This window comes from Engraulis encrasicolus, unplaced genomic scaffold (genome assembly GCF_034702125.1).
Source record: "Engraulis encrasicolus isolate BLACKSEA-1 unplaced genomic scaffold, IST_EnEncr_1.0 scaffold_44_np1212, whole genome shotgun sequence".
Lineage (NCBI taxonomy): Eukaryota > Metazoa > Chordata > Actinopteri > Clupeiformes > Engraulidae > Engraulis > Engraulis encrasicolus.
The window spans coordinates 652,134-673,598 of record NW_026945753.1 but is presented as its reverse complement, the minus strand read 5'-3'; the positions used below and the strand labels follow the sequence as shown (position 1 = coordinate 673,598).

General features: G+C 43.9%; 1 protein-coding gene across 1 annotated transcript; it reads right to left on the bottom strand.

The window, feature by feature from the left end:
* Positions 1-3,238: 3,238 nt before the first annotated feature.
* LOC134444087 (uncharacterized) lies at positions 3,239-20,960 on the bottom strand. Its single transcript, XM_063193552.1, has 9 exons — positions 20,931-20,960; positions 17,376-17,480; positions 16,628-16,732; positions 13,827-13,961; positions 11,868-12,005; positions 7,384-7,435; positions 7,254-7,280; positions 6,178-6,357; positions 3,239-3,768 (listed from the first exon to the last, which is right to left on the bottom strand). Exons 1-9 carry the CDS (start codon positions 20,958-20,960, stop codon positions 3,239-3,241), a joined length of 1,302 nt encoding a protein of 433 aa, XP_063049622.1.
* Positions 20,961-21,465: the final 505 nt, after the last annotated feature.

Here is a 21,465-nt window from a genome sequence, read left to right as displayed (position 1 = left end):
TCCAGACTTTAGTATCTGACAACGGAACATGCTTTACAAGCCAAGAGTTTGAGACATTCCTGAAGCAGAATGGAATACAGCACAAAACATCTGCACCTTTCCACCCCGCCGGTCTCGCGGAAAGAGCTGTTCAGACATTCAAACAGGGAATCAAGAAAATTAAAGGAGATACACTGGAAACAAAAATAGCCAGATTTCTGTTCAACTACAGAATTACACCACAAAGTACAACTGGCTTGTCTCCCGCTGAAATGCTCATGCAGAGAAGACTTCGTTCCACACTTGATCTTCTGCTGCCTGATGTGAAGTCAAAGATTCGTAAGAAACAACTCAAACAAAAAGAACATCATGACGCACACAGCAAGTGGAGAAGTTTCGTATCTGGAGATGATGTATACGTGCGTAACTACAGCCGTGGTCCTAAGTGGATACCAGCAGTAGTCGATGAGAACACTGGACCTGTATCCTATACAGTACAGACAGGAGATGGACGCGTGATGAGACGTCACGTCGACCAGATTCGCAAGCGTCACGCATCATCAACTGACATGTCCAGTCCTGAGGAGAGAGGAGAGCCTGACAGCATGCAGTTGCCAGCGCCAGCAGTGGAGTTCGTGCCTGCAGACCCGGTCGTTCCAACTTCAGTAGGAGGGGAAGTGACTGAGCAGCCTGCTGAGTCAGCCCAGGTTCCTCCTCCAGCTGAACATTTGCCAGAGACAGGAGTTCAACAGACACCTGTGCTGCGTAGATCTGCGCGCACCAGACAGGCTCCTGCTCATCTGAGAGACTTTACAAGTTAGAAGTGTAATCCCTCAAGAAAGAGTCAGAATACGCTCTGGGATATACACTGGAAGGCTTGTTAGTCTACCCAACCTTCCTAGTTAGAAGAAGAAAAAAAAACATTGTAAACAAACATTGCCTTAAGAGTTTTTTGAGTTAATTGTTTGCATTTGAACTTTAACCTTTTAAGAGAAGTAAAGTAACAGAGTTTAGTTATTTTAAGAAATTCTAAGTTGTTATTGAAATTGAGTATATATGTAATTTCACTGTTATAGCCAAAGTAAGGTTAATGTGAAGGTGACATAGTAATAGTGTTATAGTTTAATTTCACTGAAGTGCTTTAAACTTAAGAGGGGAGGGATGTAGTATCCTGAGTAATTTAATATGTAGTACTACCCCCACGCCACAAGAGGGATAACCTACCCATTGTCACCTATACAATACATATAGACCGGAACATAAGGTAACTGATTAGTCATGGATTAGACATTAGACAGACAAGACACATGTTGTATAGTTGTGCTAGTGTGTACAATAAAGAAGCATAAAAGGACATGCTTTGGACGGACATTATGATTTATAATTATTAGTACACGTTATCACATGTACATTAGTGGATTTGTGTGTTAAACATGTAGCTGCTGCCTCTACTGTTGGATTGGATCCAATGGTAGGCCTACTATTGGATGTCTGTTTCTTTATGATAGTTTAATGTCCTTTGTTTATTTACTAAGTATAATTAAAATCCCCCAGGTTAGATTTAAACTGGGCTTACACTGTGCGACTTTACCCGATTTTGCCCCGATTTGGCACTCGCACAACTTTTTGAGAGTCGGGCCGATTTCTTGCTCAATCGCAGGTCAGTCGTGATTCTCGCATCGTGCAATGTAGCCTACCTGGGGTAACGACAAGCGATTTCGCCTCACGATCGTGCAATCGCAGGGTCGCAAGAAAATCAAAACAGTTTGAAATTCTGGTCGTGGCTCGTGCGTAAATCTCACATCTCAGATTTGACACTTCACATGCACAAATGAATAGGGCCGTGCGATTCCGTCAATCAGTCTGGCAAAAGCCATGAGGAATCCTTCTCCGTGGACGATGGGAGATAGTCTGATCTTACTCTATAATTTAAATTAATTGAAGTTCCAAACTCAAATGAAAAAATATATTGTGCTTTATTAGCATACCTGTTACGTTATAGCGTCGCAAAAGCATACAAATAACAAAGCGAAAGTGTGAATATAGTTACCTTAATCAATCAGTAACGGAGCTTGCGGGTGAGTTCTATGTCACCACTCTCAACTGTTTGCTGATTGGCTAAACACTGAGAAAACCGAGTTTGAGGCTTTTGCCAGACGATGCGCGGAGCCAAAATCTTTTGGGTGGAGTACAGAGGATGGCGTCGCAAGGCTAGCTAATGGGAGCCAAGTTGAGAGAAGTCAAACAGCAAAATATTGGCGGCTGAGGTGTGCTCTACCGGGAAAATATGTGTTGTGGAAAAGCCCCATTAGTGAGTTGCATATTCTTGAAAACAAATGTTAAAGGTGATTGAGATGCTAAAGCTGGTTGAGATCAAATCCAAATAACAGAGACTGCAGCAAACATGAAATAAACGGTGAGGGGGACTCTAAAACATTGCAGACCACTCAGAAAATGGCCTTAATATTCAAGGAAGTGGAGTTCCCCTTTAAGGTTAAGGATGGTTTCTAGTTCGGCTCTTATGGGCCATTTTAATTTCGGGGCGTAAGAAGTATCAAACTTATTTGAATGGTGTGTGTACAGAGAAAACTTGGGTCAACCCAAACAATTTAAATTAAATGAACAAAAGGTTATAATGTTAAATCAACAAATCAACAAATCTTGTGATTTATTCGGGTGGAAATGCATTCCACTCAAGCAACGAGCCATTTGTAGCCAAGTAGGAAAATATTTGTGACTAGAAGTTATGAACTGAAGGGGTACCCATTTGTAGCCATTACAATGATGACACGATGGTGCCCCCCTTGAGGGTACTGCCACAGCGAGGAGATAGAGTGTGTGTGTGTGTGTGTGTGTGTGTGTGTGTGTGTGTGTGTGTGTGTGTGTGTGTGTGTGTGTGTGTGTGTGTGTGTGTGTGTGTGTGTGTGTGTGTGTGTGTGTGTGTGTGTGTGTGTTTAGCTCTATAATAAACACTCTCAGAAATAAAGGTCAGAAAAAGTACATTTTATATTACGTTGTTCTAATTAATTACTTGTGTGATCACCAGCTGACACAGCTGTGCTGTCACAGACAATTGATCTAAAAGAAACTTTAAACATACATACATAGTTTCCTCAGGCCAAAGATCCCTGTCTAAAAACTATTCACACTGAGAATAATGGTTGTGTGAATATACATAATTTTGAGTGCAGTGGCTTATCTAGCCTTCAGTCTTTTCCCATGTTGAGTATACCACTATAGGTGTGTCTCTAAAGTGCATTTACAGTATCACCAGCTCTGAGTCTGTCTCTACGGTGCCAAACACAGGATACATCTTCTCAGTGAAGGTCTCGTTGAAGGTGTAGATGTGTCTGCGCTTCACAGCATCATAGAAGGACACCTGTCCCTCCTCCATATCCAGGTAGACCCCCAGTTTGGTGAGAGGATGGGGCAGGGGCAGGTCTCTGGCAGGCACAGATAAGGCCCGGAGCTCCCCTCTCTGGAAGCGCAGGGTCCAGTAGCCTGATCGGGTGTTCAGGTCGATGAAGCCGTTCTTGGCTGCTAATGCCTTCACCACCCCCACCCTCCAGTCCTGCTTCCCAGCCACCCCCACCTCCCAGTAGGCCCTACCAGAGCAGAAGCCTTGGCTACCCTGCACACACCACCAACCGGCATGCTTATGGAGACTTCTGGAATTATCCCATAATGGCCATTTTAAGCTTTCCTCAAAGTTCTTCACTCGAACGCGCTTCTTGTCATGGGAGAGGATGAAGTCAGGGTGGGCTGTGTCAGGTTCCAGGGAAACCTCCACTGTAAATAAGTCATAATTCATCAAAATGACTATAAACATGGAATAGCAATGGGACTTGTACGAGTCCCCGGTTCTTTGAGTGAGATGAGTGAGTCATCTCTATGGGAGTCACTCATTGGCTGACGACATAGACGAAGAATTTAGTAAAATCACTCCTGAAAGGTGGACATTTCGCATCGGGGGCCGAGCCCGCCCATTGCCTATATTATGCGGAGCCGATGGGGCGAAAGTCATTTTTGGAGTTGCACTCTCTTCAGCTGTGGTGAGCAGGGTGTAGTAGAGATATGACTTACTCATCTCACTCTAAGAACCGGGGACTAGTACAAGTCCCATTGTTCTTATTCGTAAGAATCTTTCGCCATCTCTATGGGAGCATACAATCACTCCCTGATCGTATACTGACCGACCAATGAGAAGGACGTCCAATCTTCTTAAAGGAAGGGTGGTGGTGCCCAGTACCCTATGTCCCAGCAGCATGGCGGTCATGTCAAGTGGATAGAACCTGACAAAGCTACAGGGGCTGCCCCAGCCAGCAGCCCTACATACCTCTTCAAATGCGGCACCTCTAAAGAGGGCCCACGAAGTAGAGACCACACGCATAGAGTGCGCCCTGACCTGAGCAGGGGGAGCAAGCCCATTAGACTCATAAGCCAGTAGAATGGCTTGCATCAGACATTTGGAAAGCCTCTGCTTGGACAAAGCAAGACCCTTAGAAGGGTTAGCGAAGCACACAAATAGCTGCTCAGTCTTACGAGAAGAGTGAGTCCTGTCCATGTAAATGCGTAATGCGCGCACAGGGCACAAGTTGTGCTGGTGTCGCTGCTCCGCTGATTGGAAAGGAGGAGCACAAAAAGCTCAAATCTCTATTGGCTCACAACTAAATGCGTTCTGAATCTTAGGCATGAACGTGGGGTTCAGCTTCAGAACAACCCGAGTGTCGCCTTCAGCGAAATGCACACAGGCAGGATTAACCAAAAGGGCATGTAGATCCACTCACATTCTTCGTCGTCACCAAAAGCGAGGAGAAGGGCCGGTTTAATAGAGAGGATTCGCGAATCCATCCCTTGGAGAGGCTCGAAGGGGGTCGCGCACAAAGCCTCCAACATCAGAGCAATATCCCAGGAGGGCATCGCCTGTCTCGCAGCCGGGCGCAAACGCCTGGCCCCTTTCATAAATCGGCACACCAGAGGGTGATTGCCCACGGAGCCTGAACCAAATCTAACATGGCACGTGGATATCGCGGCCAAGTAGACTTTGAGGGTAGAGAAGGCCTTGCCTTCCGGCAGAAATGCTACCACTGTGGGCATTGAGCATTGGAAAGCTAGAATGTCACGTTGGGCACACCAACGTTCGAACACAGCCCACTTATCATACAGAGATCTAGTGGAAACTGCTCTCGCTCCTTGGATACTGCGTATGACATTATCAGGAAGACCAAATGCATCCAAATGGATTCGTTCCCTATTTGAGCCCATGAGAGCTTCATGCCCCACTGCTGGGGGTGCCAAAACCGTATTCCCTCTGACAGGGGAAGGAGGGGAAATAACCAGTGAAAGCGCTCTAGCCGCTTTACGCACAGCATTTACAGACATCTTGAATGCGCCGAGGCAGAGGGCGTTTACGAGCCAAGCGCAGTGATCTGCGTTTAGAGAGAATGTTTCAGTAGAAACCTCAAACACCGTAACCAACTCGCCCACTCGAGGGGGGGAGAAATTAATTAATTAAGACGTGGCGGTAAGATGTGTTAGACTCCACCGAACACGTGGGCTGAAGTACACACGAAGCACCAACACAGTCGGGGCCCAAAACACTGGGGGAACTATTGCGGTTCCCCTCTGCGAGAAGGGACAGAAAGTGAGAGTTATTAGAAATAACCGAACGCTGTGGGTGGGGTACACTAAAAGCACCACAGGCCGCAGATCAGGAGCCCTCAGTGTCCCGTTCGGAACGACCCTGGTGCTCCTAATAGGGTCCAGGGTATGAAGTAATCTGCCTGCCTGCCGATCCGCCGATCCCTTTTTTGATTTTCACATATTTGCAAGCATTATTCATGATTGTGCATATAATTTTTGTCTATGTGTTCATTGCCTCGTTTAACAGTATAGCCAAATTAAGTATAGCAATGCAAGTCTATGGTACAAAATAAAACATCATCAAAAGTACTTATAAACCACTTTAAAATGAATATGAAATTCACCAGAGTGTAAAACTGCAATTTAATTACATCCAGTGATCACTTGTGGCTTGATGCTTAAGTTACCAGTTACTTCCAGTGATTATGCTAAGCTATGCTAATAATTCTGATCCAATAAATCTAAGTACTGAAAACACTGAGAAGAAAATTATATGCACATTCTGCACGGCTGAGCGAAGGCGGACCCCAGGCGTGTCAAGCGTGGGATCCTTACTGCGTTCCTCCGCAGCCGCCTCCACCTCTGCCTCCCCGTAGTGGACCTCCCTGCCCGGTTCAACGGGTCGGGGGAGGGGGTAGATGAAGTGACCGAACCGGCGTCGTCGTCTTCTTCCTTTTCCACCATAGACCTCATTGTCCTCGCAGTGAGACGCTATTAGCATGCGCTTCAGGGCAGCTAGGCAGGTTTCCAAGGTGGCAGAGTCCAATGCGGTGACACCTCTTACACTTAGTCCTGATTATCGCCTCCTCGGCGTGCCGGAACCTGAGGCACACTATGCAGAGAAGGTGGGGGTCCTTCGACGAGATGCACAGGAGTTGAGGAGAGGCATGCTGCGGATTCCCCGTCTCGTGGAGGGACCACCACCTTCTCTGCATTGTGTGCCTCAGGGTTAACTAAGGCGTAAGCATTAGCTAAAGGGCAATTAGCATGCTAGTTGGGGGGTGACGTGGCTAACTCCTTCAACGAAATCCCACGGAGGGTTGGCGAAGAAGTCTGCAAAGTCTCCAAAGTGTCCTAAAAGTACTTGTGAGGCACTTTTGTCCACTTTTCCGCTTCAGCAAAACCAGTTCGTCATGCTGAGCGCCCAGCGAAGTCGTACCTTCCTGGCACACTTCTATGTAGGACAGTTGAACTCAACAAGTTGAGCAGTCGAGCAAGTCGAGCCGAAGACAGTGTAAGAATGATGTTTGTGCGAAATTTCCATCTTTCAGGAGTGATTTTACTTCATTCTTCGTCTAGGTCGTCAGCCAATGAGTGACTACCATAGAGATGATGAATGATTCTTACGAATAAGAACTCTGGAGACATAATATCATAATCTTCTGTTCATCTCCAAATACAAAAATAAAGGCCAGACAATAACAAAATAAACTAATCATGTGTGATGCACAAATTGTCTAGGTACTTCTTTTTTACTTACCAAATGATGCATGAAAAAAATCCCATACTGAGGAGAACACATAGAAGATGTTAGTTTCAAACTGCAGTAAACTCAGTATACTATACAGTAACAATGTTACAGTATGAGTATAAATCACTGTGATCATTCAACGGAACCAAAACCCACGTACCTGTGTCTGGAATGTAGTTCACAGCTCCTACAAGGTCAATATAACATATTTTATATGGGTTACATGTACATATCCTTACAGAATTAATGATCTACTGTATGTTATTTTCTCACAAAGTCCTGTTTCTGACCTTGACTCTTGAATCTTTGTTTGGACCTCAACCAGAGCTGTGGAATGCCACCCTGCATTACAAAGAGATAGCAAAGCATTCATTTAGATGACAGAGGGAGATAAAACAAACACACGCACACACACACACACGCACAAACTGATTGGATTGACTAACAGGTGTTTCAAATCCAAAGCACTACACCAACATAGACACTGAGTGCCCAACAGAGAGTATTCCACTAGCTATCCACGCTGCCATTACCCGTAGGCAAGCGCGCAGATGTAGACCCTCCGGTTGCGTACACAACAACCTAATTACGATTGCACCTGAACGCATTAACAATAGCTCCACTATTTTGAAAGTTAATGCTGCATTACTTAACGTGCAGTCCTTGACCAACAAAAGCTTCGTAGTAAACCAGCTGGTCTCGGAAAAAAACATTAGCTTTATGTTTCTTACTGAAACATGGCCTAAAGACGACGGGGTGACAACTTTTATTGAGGCTTGCCCTTCCGACTACAAATTCCTTCACGCCCCGAGACCAAATAAATGAGGCGGAGGCGTAGCCATACTTTTCTCCAACAAATTTAATTGTACTAAGACTAATTTGGGCTCTTTCTCTTCATTTGAATACATGGCAATGAGGGTCCAAGCAAACTTCAAACTGATTTTTGTTGTTCTGTAACGCCCACCGCAATTCTCTCAGACATTTCTGTCTGATTTCTCCACCTTCATGTCTGAAGTACTTACTAACTATGATAAAGCAATAATTGCTGGCGACTTTAATATCCACGTAAATAAATCAGATGACGCAATAGCCAAGTCTTTTTTAGACACATTAAATGGATTCGGTCTCGTCCAGAATGTTACAGAACAGCCTACCCATCAGAAAGGCAACACACCTGACCTTGTTATTTCACATGCGCTTGATATCAACAATATATCGGTCACGGATGTCGGCCTCTCCGACCACCACTGTGTGTTTTTTGATTTTGACATTTCAACACAAATTAGTACACCCAACAATGTCATTCACAGACGACGCATTAATGCCTCTGCTGAGCTTAAGATTTCAGATCTCATCAAATCAGGCGACCTACTAAATGGTCACTGCACACCTGATGAAATGGTTGATAGCTTCAACAACAACTTAAGAGGAATTCTAGATAACATAGCTCCAATTAGAACGACGACAAGAACCAGAGCTAGGTATTCACCTTGGATGAATGACTCGCTTAGAGCCTTAAAAAGAAAGTGCAGAGCTACCGAGCGTCTTTGGAGGAAAACAAAATTAGAAGTCCATAGACAATCCCTTAGGGATGAGATCACCTCCTACAATAATGCGGTATGCTCAGAAAGAAAATCATATTTTTCCAAAATCATAACAAACAACCAGCATAATGCTAAAGTTCTTTTTTCCACTATTGACCACCTGCTTAATCCAACACATAGCAATAACAACCTAAATGCAGCATCACATGCCAAGTGCGAGGAATTTGCTAGATTTTTTAATAAAAAGATTGCAGACATTAGAGAAGGCATCCAAGGTGAAAACACAGCAACCTCTGGCGCCCACTCAGGCGACACACCAAGGGGAGGGTTAAACCCCCCAAGGAGACCTGATAGCTTCCAAAATTGTTTGTCCAATTACAGAGGACGACCCCTGTAAAATAGTCAGGGAAAGTAAGCAGTCTACCTGCAGCCTCGACGCTATCCCCACATATCTGCTAAAAAACATACTTGGTTGCTTAGCAGCACCTTTACTGCAAATTGTTAACACCTCTACTCTTACGGGCATTTTTCCAAACTCATTCAAAACAGCCATGGTAAAACCACTCCTAAAAAGACAAATTTAGATCAGAATTCTTTAAACAACTATAGACCTATATCAAACCTCCCCTGTATAAGCAAGGTACTAGAAAAAGTTGTATTTAAACAGCTTAAGCCGGGCATACACTGTGCGATATTTTCACTCGTGGGTCTTAAGCTTCTGCTCACACTGCACGATGGAATTTCACTGTTTAAAAGTTCACAACTCACGACTCACGTCCTCACACTACACGAGCTGACAGTCGGATGAGAGCGAAATGCTTCCACCGTAAGACGCGACAGGCATGTTTCCCCGGTCTGCAGAGGAGGGAACATGCGCACCTGAGGTGGAGATGAGGTCACACATAACAGCGAAACGCACGGCCCTATTCATTTGTGCATGTGAAGTGTCAAATCGGGTCGTACCACTGCTTTAACTGTGCGATTTACACGAGACACGACCAGGATTTCAAACAGTTTTGATTTTCTTGCGACCCTACGATTGCACGATCGTGAGGTGAAATCGATTGTCGTTACCCTATGTATACTGCACGATGCAAGAAATCGGCCCGACTCAAAAAAGTTGTGCGAGTGCCAAATCGTGGCAAAATTGGGGCAAAAGTCGCACAGTGTAAACCCAGCTTTAATCAACACCTGGCTGGGAATGATATCTTGGAAAAATTCCAATCAGGCTTTAGAGCCAACCATAGCACTGAAACAGCACTAACCAAAATAATAAGTGATCTTAGGCTCAGCACTGCTGCTAACAAAGTTTCAGCACTTATCCTCCTCGACCTCAGTGCAGCCTTTGAGTGGTTCAAAACATATTTTACAGGAAGGCAGTTTTTTGTCACCATCGGAGAATACGTCTCCAACAAGTATGATGTGCCTTTTGGAGTTGCTCAGGGTTGCTTGGGCCCTCTCCTCTTCTCTCTCTGTATGTTGCCCCTGGGCTCCATCATCAGAGAGCACAATGTTGATTTTCATAGCTATGCCGATGAAACACAATTAATATATCTCTGTTGAGCCTTGTCAAACCACTGCCATTCATGCCTTAACTAAATGCATGTCTGCCATCACAGATTGGATGAACAGTAACTTCCTAAAATTAGATGAGGATAAAACTAGTGTTGCTCATTGGGCCTAAGGAAAAACATGCAAAACTCCACTCAAGCCTAGGTGACCTAAGCATGCACATTAAATATAAGGTTACTAGCTTAGGTGTGGTCATAGACTCAGATTTGAGCTTTGAGCCTCACATCAACAAGATAACTGCTTTTTTCCATCTTAGAAATGTCAACAAAGTGCGCGGCTTGGCCCCCCGACAAGACGCTGAAAAACGTATTCATGCCTTTGTCACCAGTAGACTAGACTACTGTAATGCTCTCTTCTCTGGTCTGCCCAAAACAAATATTGACAAATTGCAAGTCATTCAAAATTCTGCAGCAAGAATCCTAACAAGAACCAGAATGAGAGAGCACATCACTCCTGTCTTGGCAGACCTGCACTGGTTACCTGTCTCATACAGAATCGACTTTAAGATTCTGCTGACAGTATTTAAAGCATTAAATGGACTTGCCCCTAGTTATATCTCTGACATGCTCTCTTTTTATGCCCCTGCTCGAGCTCTCAGGTCCACTGATGCCAAGCTGCTAAGGACCCCCACCCCCCGCAAAAGAAGATCGGCGACGCCGCGTTCGTTTGCTATGCGCCCAAGAGATGGAACGCCCTCCCCATCGAGATCCGATCAGCCAGCTCCGTCGACTCCTTCAAGAAGCAGCTGAAGACCCACCTCTTCATCCTTGCCAACTCCTAGCTACCAAGGCGTCACAGTGTCCCAGCTGCCGCAGCGTCCCTACTGCTCACAACTAGCCCGGGCAGGGGGCTCCCCTAGGTGGCCGCTGGTCTCTGCCTGAGGTTTCTTCCTGACTATAGGGTTTTTTTTTCTCAGACCTCATTGAGCTTTTTTCCCCCCTACAAACTATGATTCAAGCGAAAGGGAGTTTTTCCTCACCCCTGATGCCACCAGGGGCCGCATCTGAGCGCCCAATCTCTGTGTGACTATCTATGACTTATGCTAGGCCCAGCCACTGTGGACCTTACGCATCTAAGAATCCTGGTCCTAACCTACGTTGACCTTATGACTCTACAATCACTATCTATCTCTTCTTCCTCTGCCTTCCTGCTATTTCTGCCTCTCCTCTATACCTCTCCTTTTAAATCCATCTCTAACAATGATGTTTTTCCCATTTGTTAAGCACTTTGAGTTACATGCCTTGTATGATACAGTGCTATACAAATACAATTATTATTATTATAAACACACACACACACACACACACACACACACACACACACTCACTCACTCACTCACTCACTCACTCACTCACTCACTCACTCACTCACTCACTCACTCACTCACTCACTCACTCACTCACTCACTCACTCACTCACTCACTCACTCACTCACTCACTCTCTCATCCAACAAGAATGTCACTCTACAGGAACAAATGCTGAATACAAAACATTTCCTTGAGGTGGAGTTTGCTGATATTCAGATATACAGGTTATCGCATCAGTAAAAAATGGATGCATTTTTCTGTTGCACATATCATTTATCTGCTCCCCCAACCCCTTCCTCCACACACACACTGCCTACCTGTGTTGATGTGTACACACCCTACCTGCCTACCTGTGATGATGTATCCTTCAGTACACTCCACATGATGAAGTCCATGGCAGGCAGCATGTTGGCCAGGTGACCCCTCTTCCACTGCCTCCCCAGATCCTCCAACACACCCCTCACATCCTCTGATGGATGCACAGAGTCCTGGGGGAATGAGAACAGGTGAGTTGGCAGTTTATGTGTCCTTTCAAACACTGACGCTGTGTCTCATAACACGCTCTTGTGCACTTCAGGCACTTTCCACTGCTGGTAGGCCTACAGCTCTACACAGAGCGACTTAGCCGCCACGGGCATATGTTTCTGTGTGTGTGGTGCTCATGCTGAAAATGTTGGTAAATTCACTGCACTGAAAGTACCCGGATGGTACCCTAATAACGGTCAAAATGCAGCGCTTGAATGGACACATTCAATGCTGTGTCTATATAAACACGTCAAAAGCAACAGTATTTCCACCCTTTCCACACTGTGTATGGCTACATAGGGCGTTCCAATTCTGATCATGGCGTCATCAAGTGTATGATAAGAACCTGGATGATGCACTCATATCAGTTTTTAGATGCGTCCAGCATCTCTATAACAGGGTCTGTCTGTCCGTCCGTCCGTCCGTCTGAAACGCTTTCATTAAATTGTTGTCCGTCTGAAACGCTTTCTTTAAATTGTTCCTTCCTGTGGCCACAAGGCGGCAGACTTGCCATTTTGGACCGGAGCGAATGCGTGCAAGCATAGCCTTTCTATACTAAACCGGATGCTAACGTTGGCGAAAAGTAGCCTAGCCACAGGCTAACTGACAAACGTGAGGCCAACAACTCAGCCGATCGTGATGTATGCCACAAATAGACCAATCAACCTCATATTTAGACACTACAATGTTGATTTCTGCCTTCGATTTTCATCAGTTAAGAAATCTAGCGTCGGATTAACACATTATTAAGGTAGTAAAGCGAGTTGCCGCCATGTTTGTTTTCCAGAATCACCCGGGTAGAGAGCTCACGTGCAGCATTCTGGGTAATTGAGTTTCACGTTATTAATGCACAAAATGCGTGTTTTTAAAAAAAATGCAGTGAGTTTAAAAAATCAAACCAACTGCCATTTGGAAGGGCAATGGTGCTTTTCGTTGCGCTCAGAGGGAGTACAGGAGAGAACGCGTCTTTCGTAATTACTTTGCAGTTGTGTGCATTTGATAAACTCTGGCACGGAAGTTCACTGCTTTCTGCCTTGACGGTGAAGCTGGTATTGAAAAAAAGTCCATAATTCACCTAAAGGGTCAACCCATAAGCGCATGATTCACCCAAACGGTTTTATTTATTTATTATTTGTCGATGTTTAGATTCTTTCCCACATGCACATAATGCTGAAATGGCATGATACTAAAGGTTGTTAGGCCTAATAAATGTCTGGTAATTTGTAATGTAGCCTACTTCATCTAGGCTATGTGAAATTTCAAATCATAGCCTATGGTTCTTTTCCAAATCCAAGAATGATGATAAGCTTATTATACCCTAAACTGCAAAAAATAAAGCCATGTCTTGCCATTTTGCTGCCTTGCTGCCTGCCACAATATTTGGAGTGTCCATGATGACCAATAAACAAAAAGTACATCCTCGGGGGGCGTTGACAGGCTAGGAGGAGGCCAGGGGGTCGTTTGGGGGGAAAAATGGCATAGTTGGAACTGGCATAGAGGGACGCATCTGTTGTCCGCCTGTCGGCCTTGTTTTTGTTCGAAAGACAATCTGCATGTGTGTAAGAGATTCTTAAAAAACACAAGGGGCATCCAATGGTAGGGCATACAATGGTAGATCATCCAAATGGTAAATCATCCAATGGCAGGTGTGGCATTTATTTGCTGTAGCATATGGATGTCTTGGTTCACATATACAGCATCACACACACTCACACTTGCACACGCACATGCACACACAGTCGCACACACACATTGTATTAGTCTGTATTGCTGTTGGGTGTTACCTGGGGCTGTGTGTCGAGCTGTGTGGCCCAGGAGGAGAGCAGTTTCTGGGCCGCCTTCAGTCTCCTGTCGGCCTCCTCTGGATGGGTCTCTTTCTTCTCCTGATACTGCTCCCAGCTATCACACAGCTCACAGAACTGCCACAAAGACATGAATGTACACCAGATTAGGCATGAGGACAGGACACCAACACAACATTACTTCAGCAGACACATGGGCTTGTGAGTGGACATCAAGTCACCATGCAACATGCANAACAGTTTCAGAGGAGTTGTTTATTATAGGGTCATTTCACGTGAAATCAGACACTTTGGGACCCGACCGACCCGGATTTTTAATTTTTAATTTTTCAATTTATCATAATTCATATTCTGAGAGTAGTTGTATTCCAAGGTGATTGTGTAATATGTAGAGCCAGAAAAGAGCTTTCAAACAACACCACTGACAGATTTTTGTGACTAACACTGACTGATATAATCAAGGCTGAATGTATAGTGTCCTACCCTCACATGTGAATCTTTCCTAGTCTGTTTCCCCCTTAATATTAGTGTCAGATTCAAACCAATGCAAACCAATGCAGTTCTTGGGTGATACCTTGCTACTAAACAGGCTCAGCAAGTATGATTGAAATCTGTGTCAGTCGGGACCCAAAATGTCTGATTTCACGTGAAATAACCCAATAGGATATGCTTTTAAGGAGGGCTAACTTAAGCCGGGCATACACTGTGCGATATTTTCACTCGTCTTAAGCTTCTGCTCACACTGCACGATCGAATTTCACTGTTTAAAAGTTCACAGCTCACGACTCACGTCCTCACACTACACGAGCCGACAGTCGGATGCGAGCGAAATGCTTCCACCGTACGACGCGACAGGCATGTTTCCCCGGTCTGCAGAGGAGGGAACATGCGCACCTGAGGTGGAGATGAGGTCGCGCTCAACAGCGAATCGCACGGCCCTATTCATTTGTGCATGTGAAGTGTCAAATCGGGTCGTAGCACTGCTTTAACTGTGCGATTTACGCTCGAGTCACGACCAGAATTTCAAACCGTTTTGATTTTCTTGCAACCCTGCGATTGCACGATCGTGAGGCAAAATCGCTTGTCGTTACCCCATGTACACTGCACGATGCGAGACTCACGATTGACCTGCGATTGAGCAAGAAATCGGCCCGACTCTCAAAAGTCGTGCGAGTGCCAAATCGGGGCAAAATCGGGGCAAAAGTCGCACAGTGTAAGCCCAGCTTTAGGGTGACCAGATTTGGATTTGTAAAAAGGAGGACACTTTTTTGGGGGGGGGGGGGGGGTTGTCATCGGTGTATGTCATCGGTCATTGGTGTCATCAGTGTATGTCATCAGTGTATCTACAGGTATGAAAGTATATATGGGTATGAGGTATGATAGTAGGCCTATAAAGTATCAACGCATCCAAAATGGTCATTTGTTTAAAAGCCACTCGAACTTTTTGGCATGCACATTCATTTGTCTACCATAAATGACAATTAAAATCTCTTCAGTTATGCCTATAGGCCTATCACATAATTTGTGTGATCATATGCAGAGTGTGCCTTTTTTACAATCCTAGATAGTAGGCCTAACACCTATATTGGAGTAGCTTAACAGCATAACAATGCAGCTCAATTTCATAGGCCTATTCTAATTTCTGCATTAGGTTTTTAAAAATAGATTCACCATCATGTAGGCCCATCTCAGCCATTCCCCACAAAGATGAACAGCATTAGGCTATATAACATTGGAAACTAAATATAAAAAACACAACATTTGTGGTTTTCAACTGAATTGATAATGAAGTTCTATTAGGCTACATATGGCTTTAGGCTTAGGCATTAGGCTATGTTTATAAGACACCTCACAATTTACCCCTCCACTGTCATCCATTAGGCCTATTTAGATAGGCTATTTGTAGTGGCATGGTGCTCAGAGATTAGCAATGGGCACTGCAGCAATTAATCCTACCATTAACAAGATAACCCATAGGCAACAGCGTTATCAATAACTGCAAAGGCAATAGACAGAAGAAGAAGCTGATGAAGAAGAAGCTTAATTTCTTAACTCAGGAATGAGTCCTTCTAGCTCCGAGAAATTGCTTTTGCAAATAACTTGGAAATGTCAGATCATGAAAGAATTTTTAGGCTAAGTCTTGTGACAAGGTGTAACAAAACTTGTACCTCCCTAAATGATGGATTTGGTGGTATTACTAGGCTTCCTGTGTTAGATTACCTTCATACCTGGCTTCACACGCGGGATTTTTTTTTCAACTCCACCACGAACGTGCATTTGCGTTTCTATCGGCATTGCAGTCCGTCGAACCGGCGGACAGATGCGCTTTCGCTTGTAAACATGGGGCGCACTGGCTAGTCCCCTAGGCTACTTCTTTCGGACACATGGTGCGAAGTGGCTAGATTTGATGAGAAGGGCGTGACTAATTTGTGAACGGTAGAGAGAAACCTGGAGTGGAGTCAAATGGAACGGAGTGAAAATTACAATGCAGATGAATTAGGTCTATATTTCAGGCAGTCCAACAAAATCCCGGATATTTCTGAAATTCCCCCCGGACATTTTTTTAGGTCTCAAAAGTAGGACATGTCCGGGGAAAACCGGACGTCTGGTCACCCTAGCTAACTACCACTACCAAATAGCTGGGCTAGCTTAACAGAACAATGTATCTGGTGCATGCTAAATATATCATCATCACTATTCATTAATGTACCTGTGGCACGTTGTTGAGCTCCGAAACCTGTACAGGGTGGTGATTATGTACACATGCTTTAGGTGTTCTTTACCTGGGGCAGGTTGTTGAGCTCCTTGGCCCATTGCAGTATGAAGAGTCGACACTCCTTCAGGCTGTAGCTGTCTTCTTTTAAGCTACTCAGCAGAGTCTCTCCATTCTAATATACACGTAGAAACACAACACAGTTTTGGCATGTTATTGAGAGTTACAGTAATACAATAATACAGTACCTTACACCCAACAGTACAGCTACGCTTTCTCTAAGCAACTCAGCAGTCTCTCCATTCTAATGTGGAAACACAACTCAGCATTGGCGTCCTATTGAGACAAATGCAGTAGACTACATCCAACAGTACAGCCTAACTCATTTAACGTGATATGTATTTACTATTGATCCACTACGGTGACATGATGCACCAGTAATTAAAACAAGAAAAAGCAATTGTGCTATTCTGTGTTATTTTGTGGGTTCTCCATTGCAAAAGGAGTGCAAGGTCCTACCCTACTAAAATGTGTATCACTATGTCCTTTCCCACCCACCATTATTTCCCAATGTTTATAACTTCATAAGTATTTACTTTACAAAGTGTAAAACATTTACATGTGTTATGTACAACGCAGAAGGACACAGATATCTGCAACAGAAACCAACATCTTTTAGAACCTGCAGTTTGTGAAGTGTGGTCGATATGATCTGTGTTGCCACAGCCACACATACCTGTGGCACTATACCCAGGTACCCACAGACAGTCAATATCATATCTGTGATGCCTCAACATGTGCCACACACAGCATTGTACCTGTGACACTCTGCTCAGCTGTCCGGCCAGGTCACTGATGAGAGCTTCAGATTTATCAAGAGACTTCACTTGGTTCTTGTCTGGCTCTGAAATGTGGGACGCCCTCTGACACAAACACACAAGAAGTCTGTTCATGTTTCAGATTGACATCCAAAGGCAAACTAGCGAACTGAAAAAAAGAGACACTGAATGTACGTAAATGAGCACGCTATGGCAGGCATACTGTGACATAATTACCTGCAGGCGGTCCTTTAATTTGCTGAACTTCAAATGGAGCTTCTCCACCGTTCTATGCCATATTTCGTGATCAGTCTGTAATGTTGAAAGGGCATTGACTTGATCCAAACACAACACTAACTTAAATATTCTGAGTTATGAAACGTGACAATCTGTGCTGTCACACACTATGGAAAAAGAGTAATGTGATCACTGGTGTAGGGTGTACTGTTTTCATTGTTGTTGTACATTTTATTTTGGTCTGCATTAAATATAATAATTTGTGTCACTCTATACTGTCGAACACAATATTGATTGAAACAAAATCAGCATGATTTATTGATATCCTGAATGGAATGCTGTAAAGAACAAAGACAATTGACTTCATATTGGTAGCCTACTTCAAAGTATATTGCGTTGTGATCACATCATCATATCATACTCATCTTTGACAATAGAACTTGCCATCAACCGTATTTCTATGACCCGCTCTACCAAAGGTAGAGTTTTGTGTACCTGTGCATTAAAATTACTATAAAGAAATGCACAACAAACGCAGTGGTATGTACAGTACAGTCATGTACAGGTCTATCTGAAAAGCATAATGTAAATTGTGCCAGTGAAGCCGGTAAATTATCTTGCTTTTCATTTCAGGAAAAAAAAACAGTAATCCAAAACACTATGTTTGATAGCATAGCTTTCTCTCATGGGCAGCTGGCGGTCTATCGACTCACATGAACCGGCTCTACCACATATAACAGGAACTAGAATTGTCCCTGTGACTGGCAATCATGTCTGATGCAAAGATAACCAAGCTGGGGTGAGGCTAAAGTTAGAGTAGCCTACCTTCAAGCGACCGAAGTCGGGTTTCCCAAAAGGCTGTGAACATGTTTCATGGTAATGGCTTTTTTTTCTGCTTGAACCGGGGAAACTCTTGCTTGTCCCGATGCTCGCAGTATCTGTGAGAACACATCAAATGTCATAGATTGTAGGCCTACTTGTGAAATCAACACTAATTCAATACCAGCCAACAATACCAGACATACTGTGTAGTCAATGTTGCAACTAAGTTGTGACAAAGGCTCTCAAGATTACAAAAAAAAAAACTAACAGGGAAAAACACACACACACACACACACACACACACACACACACACACACACACACACACACACACATACACTTAAATTAGGTGCATTTAGGCTGCCTACCTGTATTTGAGAGACTCATGATGAGAGACACTTATACTCAGACAGCAGCAGCAGCAGGAGAAGCAGAACAGTCTCTTGACAAAAGCAGGAAACAAAATGACTTAAACAGACACCAGAACATGAAGAGAGGTGTGGCATGAAGGACGATAGACTGAAGGCGTGTTCAAAAAATGTGCTTGGGGCGGTAGAAAAGCTTTAGCTGATTTCTGATTTGTCGGTTTACAAAGTCATCGAAAAAGCTAAACTGAACAGAGGCAGAATGAGAGTTGCTTGAATTGATAACACACACACAGACACAGACACACACAGACACACACACAGACACAGACACACACACACACACACACACACACACACACACACACACACACACACACACACACACACACACACACACACACACACACGCAAACGCACATGCACGGTGAAGTCAGTCAGACTCACCCAACATGTGTCTGGCAAACACGGGAAACACACAGACACACACACACACATCCACAAAGCAAACAAGCACACACACAATAATAATGTTGTGCTCATTAGAGACCTATTATATTGCATTCAGCCATTGTCCTTGTGCTCCAGAACGACTAGTTGTGTCTTGAGCTGATGAATACCAAACGTCATTTGCATGGAGGGTGTATTGTTGAACATATCAAACAGTAGCGCAAATTAATTAAACGCAACTTATTCATGGTGATGACGTACAATATTTAACATTAATATATTCGGAAAATACAATGAATGGCTGCCCTTGTTTGGACTTTTAACATTGATTACAGCATATTGTATATTGTATGCATTATTGCAGTTGAAATGAGCACTAAACACAAATAATCTAAGCATATGATTTTCACACGCTCAAGATCTTGTCCTGATGGTAACTTAGCAACACTTGATGGTAGCCTACCTTCCTGGAGCAGGTTAATTCTTACATATACACCTATATTGTTATTTGGCCAGACCAAAAGCTCTTATCAATAATATTTTAAGAAAGCTTAAGGTTGTTTTTTTAATCTTCGTTTGAATTTTTTTTTTAATTTAGCAAGAAAAAGACTGGTTCAAAGTACTTTCCTCTCAGTGTTGGATTATGGTGATGCAAATGATAAGCATGTGGCCCTATATGTTTCTTTAAGAAGCTGGAGGCAGTAAGTTTATCTGTATTGCGGTTTGTAAGAGGTGCCCCCCATCGGCGTCATTAGACCATTTTTACCAGGGCACGTGCCCTGTTATGGATCTGCGGTGCCAGGGTCTACTGTAATGGGGCACTGATTTTTGTGATAAATTGATTTATTTATACCTTTATTTGTTTTATTATTTAAGTCGGACTCATCTGGTAATCTACAGAATACATGCTTGCATGTTTTTTTTTCTTAAAATAGGCATATACTACACTTAAGTTAGAATTTAAGTCTGACACGGACGCAGCCTGCCCTACGCCTAATCAGAATCCACTTGCCGCCAGTAACGGCCACTCGCACTCGGAGCATGTAGCCGGAAAGTTGCCTGTTGATACAGAGCCATGCAGGAGTTTGTCATAGCCTACTATCTTTAAGAAACACAACAGGCCTACTAGTTCTCCTAGTAAAAACACACTAAAACATCGATTATTACAACCTAGTTATTTGACACCCTGAAGAAATTGACTATTTGAATTAGGCTACGTGGTGAATTACATGGTGCCCCCCCTCATTGGCCGACCGCTGCAATGAAATGTGACGAATAGGCTACACACACTGAGGAAGAATCGTTCTTCTTGACGAGTGATTTGGGCAACACATGAAAATGTTGACTTTTTGAACCGAACCTGACCAACACAGCGACCATTCACTCCGGCCGGTGTGAAGTAAAGTAAACATTAGCCTAAATGTTATTTCTTATCCTCTGTAAGTAGCCTAAGCATATAATGTCAAACAAATGTAGAACATGTTTCATCTAATACGCGAAGGGGCGTCTCTGAAGTGGTGTTAGCCTATGTGGTCACGTCTGTCGTTATGTTACAGTAGCCAGTCAGTTGGCTCATATATTAAACTGTAACTGTTTAAGCTGGACCTGTTGATCGGAGAAAGATCACAAATGTCAGCTTCACCAACTATTTGCCATGTTGTGCTGTTTCTCAATTCTTTACGTTCGTGTTTTCAGGGGGTGATGATCCCATGATGGCTACCCCAACTTGTCTTGTCAGCTTTGTTAGCTAGCTATCCTATCGGCACATTTTTTTGACATTTTGTCAAGTTACCTGCAACCAATGGCTCCACTGTTATAGCCTAGGCTACTTGCGCACTATAACTGAATACAACACTTGTAGGTGGAAGCTGTGTAGTAGACTGCTGTTGCTTTTAATAATAGCCCAGTTAAATAAGCCGTAGTCCAAGTTGGAGGCTGGCTGGCTTAATGCAGCCCAAGCACACGTTGATCTCAGTTGAAAATTAACGATTCTTAAATGAGTCTCATTCTGGTGTTCTGCTGCTCGAGTAGGCTTACAGACAAAAGCACAGACATTAAAGAGACACTATGCAACTTTTTCATAGTCATGACATGGCTTGGTACTCAAGATTTTGCTTGACTGACCCGTGATGGGGAAAATGGCAATATTTCCATCACCGCCTAGTGCTCCTGCTCCGAAACAGCACTTGCAGTTTTGCCTGGCGGCGCCGCGCCTT